This window comes from Brachypodium distachyon, chromosome 2 (genome assembly GCF_000005505.3).
Source record: "Brachypodium distachyon strain Bd21 chromosome 2, Brachypodium_distachyon_v3.0, whole genome shotgun sequence".
Lineage (NCBI taxonomy): Eukaryota > Viridiplantae > Streptophyta > Magnoliopsida > Poales > Poaceae > Brachypodium > Brachypodium distachyon.
The window spans coordinates 43604569-43619196 of record NC_016132.3 but is presented as its reverse complement, the minus strand read 5'-3'; the positions used below and the strand labels follow the sequence as shown (position 1 = coordinate 43619196).

At 49.7% G+C, this 14628-nt stretch overlaps 2 protein-coding genes across 5 annotated transcripts; both read left to right on the top strand.

Moving 5' to 3' along the window:
- Window positions 1-523: 523 nt before the first annotated feature.
- Window positions 524-7069, top strand: LOC100840517. Of its 3 annotated transcripts, XM_014898121.2 has the most exons (5): window positions 2087-2796; window positions 3582-3694; window positions 5343-6191; window positions 6295-6444; window positions 6529-7069. In XM_014898121.2, exons 2-5 carry the CDS (start codon window positions 3599-3601, stop codon window positions 6940-6942), a joined length of 1509 nt encoding a protein of 502 aa, XP_014753607.1. In that variant the 5' UTR covers window positions 2087-2796; window positions 3582-3598; the 3' UTR covers window positions 6943-7069. The 3 variants fall into 3 exon arrangements, with proteins under 3 accessions (XP_010232017.1, XP_014753607.1, XP_003566875.1); XM_010233715.3 differs by lacking the exons at window positions 2087-2796; window positions 3582-3694 and adding an exon at window positions 524-918; XM_003566827.4 differs by lacking the exon at window positions 3582-3694 and having other exon boundaries at window positions 2089-2796.
- A 5156-nt stretch (window positions 7070-12225) lies between these two features.
- LOC100823577 lies at window positions 12226-14501 on the top strand. 2 transcript variants are annotated; one of them, XM_003569299.3, is made up of 2 exons: window positions 12226-12419; window positions 13002-14501. In XM_003569299.3, exon 2 carries the CDS (start codon window positions 13126-13128, stop codon window positions 14071-14073), a length of 948 nt encoding a protein of 315 aa, XP_003569347.1. In that variant the 5' UTR covers window positions 12226-12419; window positions 13002-13125; the 3' UTR covers window positions 14074-14501. The 2 variants fall into 2 exon arrangements, with proteins under 2 accessions (XP_003569347.1, XP_014755064.1); XM_014899578.2 differs by having other exon boundaries at window positions 12236-12419; window positions 13135-14501.
- The last annotated feature ends 127 nt before the right edge of the window (window positions 14502-14628 follow it).

The following is a 14628-nucleotide window of genomic DNA, read 5'->3' as shown; positions in this document are numbered from 1 at the left end:
TCTAAAAGCGATCTATAAACTCTATAAAGTTTAAACCTGCTAAATGCAATTAATTTAGTAAGCTGGCCTATCCATTCCCCGTATGTTCCTCCCATCTCACCGACCAAACGGTCCCATTTGTCAGCCACCGTAAAGATCTACTTCCTCCTCCTGTCCTCTATGCCTCTTCCAGCGCAACGCCGGCCCCCATCGCCGCCGTGTGCCGGCGCCCGTCTCGCGAGCCTGCCGTCGCGCCCTGCCGCACGACGTCTGCCGCTTGCGCCCCGCCCGCTCAACGCCCCACCTTGCCGCCGCGCCCCATGCCCGCTGCTCCCCCGCGAGCCCACGCGCTCCGTCGGCCATGCTTTGCCTGCTGCTTGCCCCGTGCGCTGTCGTGTGCCACAGAAGGAAGAGGATGTCGAGGAGGTGGTGGCGGCGGAGCCCGCGCCGGCCCGAGGACTGCAGGCGACCGGCGGTGTGGGGGGCGTGATTGAGGCGTCACTGGGCTCGATTCGGCCCGCATATGGGGTCGGGGAGGCTCGTGGTCGCGCGGCGTGGTCGCGAAGATGACCAGGGATGGCCGGCGGCGGTGCTCCGGCCTCAATTTTGGGAGTTTCGTCCTTGATTCTGGAGCGCTCCGGCCTCGATTTTGGGGGTCGCAAGAGGTGAAGGAGGCCGAGGAGGGGCCAGAGGCGGCGGCAAACTCGAAGGGCGGAGCTCCTCGGCACGACGACGCAGCAAATCGACGGCCCCACCGCCCAAATCGATGGCGGCGGCCGCCAACGGTGGAGGCGCGATTCTGGCGGCACTAGCCCCGATTCAACCCGAGATGGGGTCGGGTAAGAGAATGGATGCACGGGGAGGGCTCGGAAGTGGCCGTACTTGGCCGGCGGCGAGCTGGCGCGGCGGTGCAGCGAGAGCAGGCGACGCGGAAACGAGGTGAAGAGCGACAGTTATTTTCGCGCTTGTGCTTGTTCGCGTTTAGGGAACAGGACTTGGTTCCTTACATTTGGAAGAGAATTTAGGGAAATTTCTTAAAAATTTAGGGATAGGGAATCCAGCTTCTTTTTTACAAGTTTGAAGGAACGGTGGCGGTTATTTTAGGGGATGAAACATTTTAGGAACCCGCTGGAGATGCTTCACATCATTTCGGGGCATGTATAATGGTTGATAAGACTGCTTATCTTAGGTGTTCCACATCATTTAGAAAAGACAACAAAATATGTTGTACAATGAGTTATTTCTTAGTGTTACGTCTTAAAATTAATGTTTAGATGAATAAAATTAATTAATTAAATGCTAAGAAAATGTGAAAGCTGGTACATTGGGAAAATTGTCTTATGTTTGACTTATCATTCTTGTGAAAAAATCATCTCTTAATTAAGAGAAGGTTTGTGCATTTTTTTTCGTTTCTCTATCTTTTACGTCAGATTTTATCTTATATGGCATCGCTAAGGGAAGGGCTGACATCATCCTAGTGTACACGCGACATCCAAGTAAGGATTGGACAACGATGAATAAGAACATCTTCAGCAGTAGCCCTTAAAATAGGGTACCTAAACAACATCCAGGGCTCCTCAAATTTTAGGGTCTCAAAAAATACAAAAAAATACAAAGGTCTTCAGCAATGGTCCCTGTTCCACAGCCCCTCATATACAAAGGTCTTGTGTTTTATTCTTTCTTTTTTTTCTTTTCTTCTCCATTGCTCTTTCTTCCCCACCGCTTGTCCACGAGACTGCTCTGTCCGACTAGATCGGCAACGCCGCTGGGCTAGGATGTGGGGCGCGGAGCGGCCGGCGGCGGATGTGCGGGCGCAGGACGGAGGCGAGGGGGGTGACAGCCTCGGAGTAGAGGCGGGTGGTGCGGAGGAGAGGGCTGGCGGCACGGAGGCGAGGCGGGCGGCGTGGAGGCAGAGCGGAGCCTGGCGTCCGCGTGCGGTCTGCAGTGCTCCCAAGGGCGCGGCGGACCTGCGCCAGACGGCGGCGTTTGGTGAAGGGCTAGGGCACCTGACAGATGGCGGCCAGGGGCTCGACGGCACGTGGGCCGAAGGTGCGGGGCAGCGCCGGCCCGAGGCGCGGCGGTGCGGTGCGGGAGGAGCGCGGCCGGATTCGCCGCCGGCGAGGGGGAGGCGGTGGCGGGATCGCCGCCGGCGAGGTGGGCAGGGGAAGGAGGAAGACCCGACGGGGTGGCCATCGGAAGGAAGAAGGTGGGTGCGGGATGAAAAGCTGACGTGGCTGGAATAGGGACTCCCCAAGGGGTCCCTAAGAATGAGGACGGAGGGGGTAATCTAGGGAGCTCCCTAGTTCAGTGACCCTAGCAGGAACCCTGCTGAAAAACTTTTTTTTTCTTCACCCCGTAAAAAGTAAGTAGGGACACGGTTTGGGTCCCTGCTGTGAAGATGGTCTGAGACTTCCAAGTAAGGATCGGAAACCTGCTTATGGAAGTCCCTTTTTTTTTCCAAGTAAATGTCGTTGGCGTGCTAATTTTTTTGGTAAGGGCCAGGTTTGGCCAGAAACCAAACAGCCCCGTAGCCCCCACCGGCCCACCCCTTCCGACTGGATTCCAGTAGCGCAAGCGCCGCCGCCGCCGGCTATCTCCCCTTCAATTCTCTCGCTGCCGACCGTTTCTCCTCCCAATCACCCCACGAACCGATTCTGCACTTTAGCTTCCCGTTTAATCTCCCCCAATTCGTAACTGAGGCCAAAATCCTACTTCGCCCTACTGGTTCCTCCGCCCGTGATGGGGATCCTGGCGCTGAAGCGCTCATTACAAGCCACCGGCGGGAAAAGCGCCGCCGTCGCAGACTCCAAGCCCGTGGTAAGCTCTCGACTCCTCCCCTCGTACAGATTTCCTTTCGTGTGGGCTAATGTGGCTGCTTCAGCCTTTTATTTTCTTCTGCGAGTTACTCCCTGGGGAAAAATTCCAAAACTTATACGTAGTATTTGACAAAACCTAGTAATATGTATGTCGACAATAGGTATATGAAACATATGCACATATATAAACTACACAATTTTGGGTATTTTACCGATTGCACGTCAAATCTAGGTATATAATCCAAGGTCAATCAATTTCTGGGTAAATAACCAATTTTTCTCATGTATAAAAGTGATACCATTAGATTTACATTAAGACATTTTCACTTTTTACCATTAGATTTATTACTTATATTCAGACACTCGTTTTTTTTCAAACGAAACACTTTCATTACCTATTGATAATGAAATTACACAAACCATCCACAAACAATCTTAGTGGCAGCCAAGTTTTTGGAGTGCAAACAGGAACTAAAAAGATTCCCTACGTTATCAAGGGTGAGCCTAGAGCAACTGTAGCAGATTCTCTAAAAATCCATCCTCTATAATGGTTTTAGACGATCCTCTTTGTGTTACATTACCGATTGTTAATTGTCCCTAGAGCAACTGTAGCAGATTCTCTAAAAATCCATCCTCTATAATGGTTTTAGACGATCCTCTTTGAGTTACATTACCGATTGTTAATTGTCCAATCATTGGTTAAATTTTAACCTCAAATTATGTGCCCATCTTATATTATTTATGTATGCCATCCTTGAGTAACCTTACATGATGTATGTGTTGTAGATGGATGTATTACTTTTATGTCCAAAAGAGACGACTCGCTCCTCTGCCAAGAGGATGATAACTCTTTTCTCTGGGGTAAACGATTGAGAGATTCAGGGCTAAACCTCCCAGAGGTACATTACCATATAACATATTGATTGTGAGAGACTTATATAGCGAGTGACATATCACTGGCTGCTCTAACTGCACAAATTGATGTTTTCATCTATGTTTGGTACTCCCTCCGTTCCTAATTAATTGGCGCTGGCTGTTTTGCAAAGAAACTCCTGTTTCCAAAATAAACCTGCAAAGAAACAGGATTTGGCATTCAACCTCAATATCAATTCTTGGTTCTAAATTCCTAAACATCCAAACAGAAATATTCATCTCAATATCAATATCCTGTGATATTGGCATTTGAGCCAATGCAATGCCAAGCCTCTGAATGTCAAACGATGCCCTATGGTTCTTTTTTCTCAACTAACAAGGGAGCTCTGCCGGTATTTGTGAAGGAGATTACTTCTACACTTAGCCGAACAACCAGTTACGGATACGCACTTCTATTCTAGGGTTAGCAAAAACTAGCAATATTTACAGTTTACACCTCTATGACGTTATGTGCCGGCTGTACTGCTAAACACAAAGGAAAATGGCCTAGCTACCCCTGTCCCCATCTGCCAGCTTTCTATTACGTCTTGCCCCTCGCTTCTTCTTCACCAGCCACCACGCTCCCGTCCCTACCCCCGAGCAGCAGCGACGCAAACCAGAACGCCCAAGCGCCCAACGGAGATGTGATGACGTGGGCATGGAGGCACGTTGCAGAGCTCAGGATATCGACTGAAGGAACCGGCGGCTTCCTGGAGTCTGAGGTGCTCCTGATCACACAGATGTTGAGACTGAAGGTGCTCTGAAACCGCTCTGCAGCGTCAAGCGGCCGAGCACACTGGAGATAGGTGAGGTGGAGGGGAGAACCTTTACATGGGAGGAACCAGTCTTTGGTAGTACCTTACGAGAACATGGCCAACAATGGTGATGGCCGTTGGTTGGGAAGAAATCAGACGGCACAAACTCTCGCCCAGGATTATTGGCTTTGGGGCGAGTGTGAAATGGTGTGAAGGTGTAAGTAAACAGAAGAGGATCTCAGGTGTCGTCCATCCGAACTGATCGTGTTATGAGTGGGCACTGGGCATCGTCCACGGGAACTAGAGTGAGGTCCTGACCCTCGCACCTCTGCTCATTCGCCGCGGCTGTGCATGACCAGCCAACCAGCTTGCTTTGAGGATCTGTTCCCTTATTTGTATGGATAGAATAGCTCTGAGTTGGACGAGATTGGCACGGCGTGAGCACAGGAGCAGCAAGGAGGTTGAGATATGGTGAAGTTCTCCACTCCGGCAGTTAAGGTGAGAGTGAGACGGGGAGCGCTGGCTGGGGAGGAAGCAGAGGAGAAAGTTGAGAGGAAACTGACGTGTGTGTCTATGGGCAACTTGGTCATTTTTTGAGCTGCTTAGGAGTACATATGGCACATAACGTCCTGTAGGTGTAGAAGTGTAAATCTCCCAGGTTTTCAAGACGAAAGTGTGCCGGCCCTTGTCACGAGGGCTCGCATCCACTTCTATAGTTTTATATACCAAGCTGCCCCACTAGGCTACAGTTCCGAATGCCCATCAAGTTCTTTTATGCAAACATGCACATATCACCTGTGGTACAATGTTATTCCATATGATCCTATGTTATTTTGCCCTTATAACCCAAATGTTCAACAGTCTTTTCACGCTTCTGCAGGACATCTGGTGCCACATACATTCCCTGATACCAATGGAAGATTCTGCCCGTTCTGCTTGTGTATCTCAAGCATTTCTACATTCATGGAGACGCCATCCCAACCTCATCTTCACTCCGGAAACGCTGGGCTTTAAACGAGATGCATGTAGAAAGGATGACATAACAAGGGCTTTCACTAGCAAAGTTGACAGGATTCTGAAAAACCACTCAGGCACTGGCGTGAAGATACTCGAGCTTGACATCTTTGATTGTCGTGATCTCGATATTTGTTATCTCAATAATTGGCTTCAGATTGCTATTACACCAGGGATTGAAAAGCTCACACTTTCTCTGCCTTCAAAATGCACAGAAGGGTACGCCTTCCCATGCTCACTTGTATTTGGTCAGAGTGGAAGCTCACTTCGGTATCTTAAGCTCAGTAACTGTGCCTTCCGTCCCACGGTTGGCCTAGATTGCTTGAGAAGCTTAACAAAGCTGTACCTGCATACAGTGCCTATCACAGGGGAAGAGTTAGGGTACCTTCTTTCTTGCTCTTTTGCTTTGCAACACTTGGAACTCAGACGTTGCAGGGAAATAATCTGCCTGAAGATACCATGCGTACTTGAGCAGCTCAGCTGCCTGACTGTATCTTCATGCAGTTTGCTGCAAATGATTGAGAGCAAAGCTCCGAACCTCTGCACCGTCAACTTTGATGGTGTCCTAGTACAGCTCTCGCTTGGACAATCATTTCGAGTGAAGAATCTAGATATGGAATATTCAAATGAGTCAAACTTTCTCTGCTACACTATTACCAAACTTCCATATGTTGTGCCAAATGTTGAAAAGCTTTCCTTGTCTTCAATTAGTGAGGTATGGTCTGAAACTCATGTTACTAAATACCTGTATGATGTCATGACTTCTATTAGTAGTCATGCACCCTATGATACAACTAAGATGAGATATCTTTACGCAGAGGGTTCATACACCGATGGCAGCTGCCAAATTCCTCCACCTCAAGTACTTAGAAATTTATCTTGAAGGGGATCTTTCCCCAGGATATGATTATTTGTCTTTGGTTTCTTTTCTTGATGCTTCTCCTCGTTTGGAGACTTTTATCTTCGGTGTAAGTCACTCTTCTTGTAGCCAAGCTATCTAGTACCTGTGATGAACCAAATAAGATGGTGACATTAGTTTTGATGCTGTGCAGGTACAGCAGGACGACATGATGTTTGATTCTATTTTGGGGGGTGGCTTACATATGAGGCAGATGCCTGAACACAAACACGCCAGCCTCAAGGATGTTAAGATCCTTGGTTTCTGCTCTGCAAAGAGCATGGTTGAGCTAACGTGCCATATTCTAAAGAATGCAACATCACTGGAATGTATAACCTTGGACACCATATTTGACTCCGAAGATACATACAATATCGGTAGATGTTCCGAAACTGCTGCCCGAAAAACTGGTGAATGCTTCCCACAAACAAGTCAGACAATGTTGGAAGCTTATAAAGGTCTCATGGCCATCAAAACATACATCCTAGGGAAAGTTCCCTCTGCTGTCAAGTTAGATGTTCGGGGGCCTTGTAGCCGCTGCCATACGTTAGAGCTGATCTCCCGATAAATGTTTAATTATGAAATATTCCTTCTCGTTACATAATAAGGCATGTTCGTTTTGTTTGTAAGTAAAACTTGTTTAAATGTACCAAATTTATAGAAAAAATGTCAAGATATACAATTTTTTAAACAAATATATAAAAAATACATATTTTGTGAGTGATTCGGTGATACTAATTTTATATTGTAGATATCATTTTTTAATAAATTTGGTTATTCAGAAGTTTTGGTGTAGAATAAGAAAAGGAATGACTGGTCTTGGTGCAGTGCTGCTAAGGGCAAATCCAGCGGGGCGACTGAAATGGACCACTTTTTGTTGTCGTTTTGGTCCGTTTGGGTCGCGGGCCGGACAGAAAATGGCCCCAGTCCGGCCTTCGTCCGTTTGGGTCGGGCTAGGCGTCCGGTGGGGGATGCAAATTGAGAATAAAAAAAGATTTGGAGAAGAACACAACATGAACCTTAAAATAGATTTGCTTCATTTCATTAGATACAAGCTGCTAAACGATCGTCCTTCAGGGGAGAAAGGTGGTTACACTAGAGTGGGTTGTGAACCATTTAGGAAAACTAAATTTCTAAAATGGTTCTAACTCACTCTCGTATAACCAGCTATCCACTCCCGAAAGCTACCGAGCGTCATCGTCGGTGCCGGGGAACCGGAGTAGTGGCGCCAGCCCTTAGTCCGCAAGCCAGGCCCGCCGGTTTAGTTCGAACTCATGGTTCGCCGCCTTCGCCCGGACGACCTCCGCGCCATCCAAGGCCTTCCGGTGGGCGTCGTTTTTGGCGCTCATCCTCTTCCTCGGGAGGCTCGAGAATCCGAAACTCAACATAGGGGGCTGGTGCTTCCTCCTCCATCACCTCCACCTTCGACACCGCCACTTGCTCCTCTTGCCGGATCTTGGGCACCTGGACCGTGCCTCGTCGAGGGAAGCTAGGGTTTCGTTCAGAACGAATGGGGTATGTGGTGGGATGGGGGAATGGGGTATGTGGTGGAATGGGGGAATGGGGTGGACTCGGTCCCATTAAAAAGGACCCAGGGGTGAGTTGTTGGGCCGCTTGCAGGTGGCCCCGGGAATGCGAAAGGGTTTGACCTAGGCGAATGAGCACGCCGCATGGCGGTCCGTTTCCCAGTCCGTGGAGACGCAAACCCGCCCCAGATTTGGAGCCAGAATGGGTCGACGCAGAACAGAATCCAGATCGCCGCGCAAATGGGTCGCCCCGCTGGGCCGTTGTTTGGTCCCTCCGTACCGAAACAAATCGATCCAGCCGAAATAGGCCGCGCCGCTAGATTTGCCCTAAGGATCTCTGCATCAAATGTTGTGTCCACACCACCTATGCGTGCACCGGTTCCCACCATCAAAACCCCTCGCGCTAACTGCCATCTCCCTCCCAGTTGAGAGCCCGGCCTTGATCCATGCATATGCCGCCTCCGGCAACAACTCCGACCACATCACCGGTAAGACCGAGCATCGACGAACGTGTCCCTACCTAATTACCTATTTTGCTTCCGTTGAATGCTCTCCTTCACCATATATACCTTTGGGGCTTTTCTAGTCCTTCCTAACGCATGAGCGAATCCTAAACTATGCTTTTTAGGGCAACTTCAATAGGAAGCTACTATAGCTGGCACTAAGTGGGGAGAGAAAGTGCAGGTTGGTGGGAATTACCAACTCCTCCAACAGTGGGTTACTACGGCTTGTTACTAAAATCTGAAACAATATTTAAATGATACATGTGTGGCTTCCTGGTAAGGACCTAAAATGAAATCTATCTTCGTAGTCTATATGTGTATCTTTGTACATGCATTTTGAAATGAGAACTAGTCTTATGATAATCTAGCAAAAAAAATTAAACACACACATACACAAACGGAATAGACAACAAACAATTTATTTCTCACGTAGATCACATGATTATTTGGGGGATTACATAGTAGCATACTCAAGAAAAACAAACACGTAATTATTCAAAGCCTAATTATTCTAGCCACGCCTAAACTTTTGCCACCACTAAATCTTTTTTGAGCTGGATGTGCGTCGACCGACCTCGGATGGTGGCATTTCTTCTAAGGACATTGGAAAATGCAGGGGTGATGCCAATGGTGACTTCAGGTGGGAAAACAAACGATGTACCGTCCATCTCATCCGAGTTCAAAGGAGCGTTGAACATGTCACCCTCATCTTCAATTACCATATTGTGAAGAATGACACAAGCTCGCATGATTCGTGCGAGAGTTGCTCTCTCCCACTTGCGGGCTGGGCGTCGAACAATAGAAAATCGATGTTGCAAGGCAGCAAATGCCCTCTCGATGTCCTTCCTTGCTCCTTCTTGGTGCCATGCAAACATCTTATCCTTTTTTCGTCTACGGGAGACGAATTTTCTTCATAAATACAGCCCACTACGGGTAAATCCCATCAGCGAGGTAGCAGCCTATATTGTACTCATTCACATTGACATAGTACTGCACTCGGGGAGCATGTCCTCTCAACTCCTTGACGCACAACAATGAACGATTAAGAACATTGATATCATTGTTGGAACCATCAACTCCAAAGAAGGCAGCAACTGCCTCCATCCTGGTACCTAAGGCTGATTTCCAAAATCGCTATAACCAAGAAGAGAAAAGTCTGTTTTAAAGCCTGATCTCGTACACGAAGTCTGAAACCCCCCTATCTTTCTAATCCTTGAATTCCGAACCCTGATCTCATAATCCCAACGTGTTTGCCTGTTCGGGGTGATGACGTGGCAAGGATAAAACGTCTGGCCTTGCCTGTCATAGCCCAGCTACTTGATGAAAAGTACAAGAAGCATGAGCTGAGGTGCGGCCTTTTCGTCGAACAGTTGGAGGGCGCCGTGGTGGACGTGGCGTTGGCGGTGCTGGTGCCGGCGGGCGTGATGGGGTGGTGGCCTACCTGCTGTCTAGGTTGGCGGCGGTGCCGCGGCGGGAGGTAGTGGGGCGGCGCAGCAGGCAGCACGGCCCTCACCCGCCGGAGATGGGGTGCAGCGGGAGGGTGACGCAACAGGCGGCACGTTCCTCACCTGCCGGAGATGGGGTGCGGCGAGAGGTGCTGACGCACGCGTCCCTGAACCAGCACCGTATCTACCGCATCAAACCAACGCGTGTGAGGCACGGCTGCCGGCGTTGACCCCGCGGAGGCAGACGTCGGCGTGGACCACCATGGTTGTACGGGAGGTCCGGACGAGCAGCGGCACGTGGAGGCCCAGTTGGAGGCCGGCGGAGCAGGGCTGCAGGGGCGTGCGGGAGGGCAGGAGCAGGACTGTCATCGGGAAGGCGGCGCGGCTCTGGGGGCAGCTCGAGGCGGCCATGCGCGGGGACGACAAGCGGCGGTGGATGGTGCTGACAGACTTCTGCGCGGAGCTCGTGCTGTTCCGAGCACCGTTGAACAACGTGGACGTCAGGCGGAGATGCTCGTCCCCGGCGGCAAGTTCAGAGCACCGTTGAACAACGTGGACGTCAGACGGAGATGCTCGTCGCTGGCGGCAAGTTAATGACGCTCCTCTAGGCGTTGTTGTACCACGCCGCCGTCCGCCGATGACGTGATTAATTTTCTTGATTTGATTTAGCTCCGAACGAACAAGATGAGCAACTTCGCCATGCCGGCCGTTTTGGCTCGATCATGCGCTTGTTACCTTTGCCTGTGTGGAGTCGACCCCCTGGGATTTATCCATGCCATGTCATCAATCATGGCAGGACAAACGGATTTACAGAAAAAAGCAGCCGGGAATAGCCAGGATTGAGAGGTTAAGGTTTAAAATTCAGGGATTAGTAATATAGGGTTTTTCTCAGACTTTGTAGACAAAGTTAAGGATTGAAACAGACTTTTCTCAACCAAAAAAGAAGGAGCGATGGGAACCGAAAACCTCGTCTTAATTAGCTAGCCAACCATGTTGGGCCACCAATTTCGGGATCTCTCTCTCCCTTAACTGATCCTCAATCTCTCAAATCCAACAGAATGTCACGGGAGAAGGCGGATCACGTAAAAAAATTAGGAATTAAACGGCTCTGGAGTCTATACCGGACGGAGAGAGTATTAACTAATCGTAGCCACACTTGATGTGATCGTGTTAGTAAATGTTTTACTATAATTTTGTTATTCTTTAATTAGTATGTCATGTCAGCAAAATGTCTAATATAACGTGCTAAAGTATTTCTGTCAAAACTCTTGACAAGACAGAAACATTAGCTCAATATGAGTACTACCTCCGTCCGAATTTATAAGACACGCACGTGTTCCAAAATCATCAATTTAACAACTCTTTTCGTCCGGAATTACTTTGTATTAAATATCCGACAAGTAATTCCGGCCTGTGGAAGTAATAAATCAATAACTTTAAACTATTGTAGTTCAAAAATTTATTGGATATGTATCTAATGATATACTTCTTATGTAAAATAATACAAATTTTATGTATTAATTCAATGATCTTGAAACTTGCACGGCTTTACGTAACCTAACGTAGTAGTACTACAAAATTAAGTCACTTATTTTATGTAGAGGAGTGGTATATTTATTTGAAAACCATCCACAACATGCATGGGCCTGCGGAGCATTGATATTGCTTAGCATTACCATCGGTCACATCGCCCCTGGGAATCGTTCCCAACGAAACGGAGATGAAACTTTAAATTTGAAGGCCGCCGCCCCTTTAGCTCGAACCCCGAGGCCTGGTGCCTCGCCGTCGCAGCGTGCACAAATCAAATCAAACCAATGGACGAATGGTTCAAGCGAAAACATCCAAAGGCCACTGGAGTCGGAGTAGTAAACCGAGCGTACGACCTACGTGCGGTGGTGAGCCTTGCCTCTCCTTTCCCCTGGCCCCAGTAAAATTATTCGCACCCACCCCGCTCAAGCACAACACATACGGCGCTTCTCGCAACTAGGCCCACACACGCACAAGGGCCCACCTGTCATTGACTACGTGTATACACAGCGTACCTTTGTGTCGCACGGCATGGGCTGACGTGCCGGATCGCGTACCTTCCCAGTCACACCACATGAGCGGCCGCTGCCATTGGTAGGCCCCAGGCCATCATCCTCACTGACAGCCCACCGAGCCAGCTCCTGGGGCCCGCAGCGACCGACGCCTCCTACCCTTCCTAGCGCAACACCGAGGTGAGGCCGACAGGCCGGGCCCGCTTGGCAGGTGATGGGGTCGGCGCACCGTGAGGTCGGTTCACGGGGGCCGGAGGCTGCCGAGAGAGAACGCTACCCAACCACGTCATTGTCCACGTCACCCCGTCCCCCGCTATAAAATTACGGCAAAGCAGACCCGCCCATCACCCTCTTGTTCCCTTCTCCTTTCCCTTGCCTTGTATTCCTCCTCCCCTACCTTAGCGTCTCCTTGCCGCGACCCGCAGAATCCTCCCAGGCGGCCTCGGCGCCGCCGCCGCCGCCGCCGCTGCAGCCGAGGATTTTCTGGCGGCTACGGGCGAGGCTGCTGGTATCCCTGGCTAGCCGCGGCACGGTAAGGCTCCCTCGTTCCCGCTCCCGCTTCCCGTCGGTGGTCGGTCTCCCTGGCGTCGATCTGGCCCGCGCCGCCGTTGACCCCGGCCGATTCGGCTCGCTCTCGTGGTGGCCTGCGCGGGGCATGTCTCGGCGCCCAATCCGTGGAAGGATTTGTTCGTCGTGCCCGTTTTCGGCCGGATCGATCGGGGGCAGTGGTTTTCCGTGGCGATTTTTTTGGTTCTGTTGTGCGGTGGCGATTTTTGTGGTTGGTTTGTGGTGGCGATCTAGTTTTACTTGTCAGTTGTAGACCTCGAACTGCGCTCTTCTACTGTAATCCTTTCCGGAATCACCGCCCGATGGCTAAACAAGCCGTGAACTTTAGGGGTAGTAAAGGGTATCCTCTGCCTCTCTACGGGATAGGAGTCCAATTCCAGATGTTAAAGTTAGGTTGGTTTTGGATCCTACGAATTGCTTGTTTGCGAAGATTAAAACGTGTCGTTGTTCCTGACTGTCTTACCCGTAGTTGTGTCTATGCAGCCTACTTGACTGTGTTGCTCTCGATCTGATAAAACTCTCGCTTCATGCGTTTATTTTCTTTCAGAATTTGAAGTCGGATATAAGAAATCAACCTTGCATCTGTGTTCTCTGTAGCACTTTACTTTGGATTGCAGAGATTTTTCAAACCAACCAACAACACCCTTGCATCTGACTGACTTGAGGTAACTATGCCAAAGGACAGGAGCTCCCGTTCAGTCTCTCATGAGCGATGCCGGTCTCGTGTTTCGCCATACAAGTTGCGGAGTGGTTCTCGCCAGTCAGAGGAGTCTGCCGCAGCAGTAAAGCAGGCTGCAGAATGGGAGGAGGTTCGCTGCCCAGTATGCATGGATCACCCTCACAATGCTGTTATGCTTGTCTGCTCATCTCACGAGAAGGGCTGCCGTCCTTTCATGTGCGACACAAGCTACCGGCACTCCAATTGCCTTGATCAGTACCGCAAGGCCTCCAAGGAGTCCTCTAAGGATTCGGCAGGGACAGCAGAATGCATCGAGTGCCAGCAGCCAGTGAAATTGGCATGTCCATTATGTCGTGGGCCAGTTAGCCATTGGACCAAGGACTATGATGCACGAAAGTTCATGAACTCTAAGGATCGAGCATGCACCATGGAGTCATGTGAGTTCAAGGGTTCGTACAACCAGCTGAGGAAGCACGCCAGGGAGGATCATCCTGCTATACGACCAATGGAGGTGGACCCTGATCGGCAGCGAGACTGGCATAGGATGGAGCAGCAGCGTGATCTCGGTGACTTGTTCAGCATGCTGCGTTCAGGGTTCAGTGGCAGGGAAGATGGAGCCGGAATTGTCGAAGCTGAAGAGGGTGCCATTGAGAGATCCTTGCACGGCCCGTCTATCACAATGGTCTTCATTGTGCGGTCAGGCAGATCCTTCCTACACTACACAGATGGGGAAGTCCCAGGGCGTCGATCAAGAACAATACTTGTGCTGGGGGAGCCTATTCGTGGTGAATCCTCTCGAACAAGAGGGGCAAACAGTAATGGTGATGCTGAGGCCACTACTACCGACAACGAGGAAGCAGATGACTTGGGGCTGTCCATGGAGGCATCTGCTGGTTCTCAGCAAGATGTGGGAGAAGTTGACGGTGACACTGCACAATGATCCAGCTTAAGGTGGTCCCATGGTGCTCATGAGAACTCAGGAGCCTAACCTGGAAGCTGTCTATCAGATCCAGGGTTCGTCGGGGTGTCGAGGATCACCTTTGTTTGCAAAGAAATATTTGTACCAGCTTGTCTCAGGCGTAGTCAGGACATTCTGCCTACGTGCAAGAACAAATCACTGGGGGAATTAGCAGCGTGGTTGAGTTTAGTAGTGTGGCTTTCAATACATCAGCTGGAATCTGTCGGCAAATAGAAACATCAAAGTTGGCGTTGTCTTATTAATCATGTCCTACACCGGTGAACTTCCGCTGCATTGTAATTCTCTTGCCGAACAGATTCTTTCCTGCTGAATTTGGTTCGTTGCGTTGTAATTCCATCTGGAATAGATTCTTCTGCATCAGAAAATTTGATCATATCACAGTTCAAGATGTGTTGTGTGGTGGTGTTAAGGGTCCCAATTATGCCTGAAAGAATATGGTTGCGTTGCTGCGAAAATTTGTTGTATTGCCATGGCGTTTATTATGTTATATATTTATGGGCATTCAGTATTTTGGTT

What these genes read in the sequence shown, in the direction of transcription:
- LOC100840517 (XM_014898121.2), top strand. Translation starts at nt 3,599, where the DNA reads ATGTCCAAAAGAGACGACTCGCTCCTCTGCCAAGAGGATGATAACTCT. An exon ending in CAGGGCTAAACCTCCCAGAG is followed by an intron (nt 3,695 to 5,342) that starts GTACATTACCAT and finishes ACGCTTCTGCAG; the next exon opens with GACATCTGGTGCCACATACA. An exon ending in CCTTGTCTTCAATTAGTGAG is followed by an intron (nt 6,192 to 6,294) that starts GTATGGTCTGAA and finishes ATCTTTACGCAG; the next exon opens with AGGGTTCATACACCGATGGC.
- LOC100823577 (XM_003569299.3), top strand. Translation starts at nt 13,126, where the DNA reads ATGCCAAAGGACAGGAGCTCCCGTTCAGTCTCTCATGAGCGATGCCGG.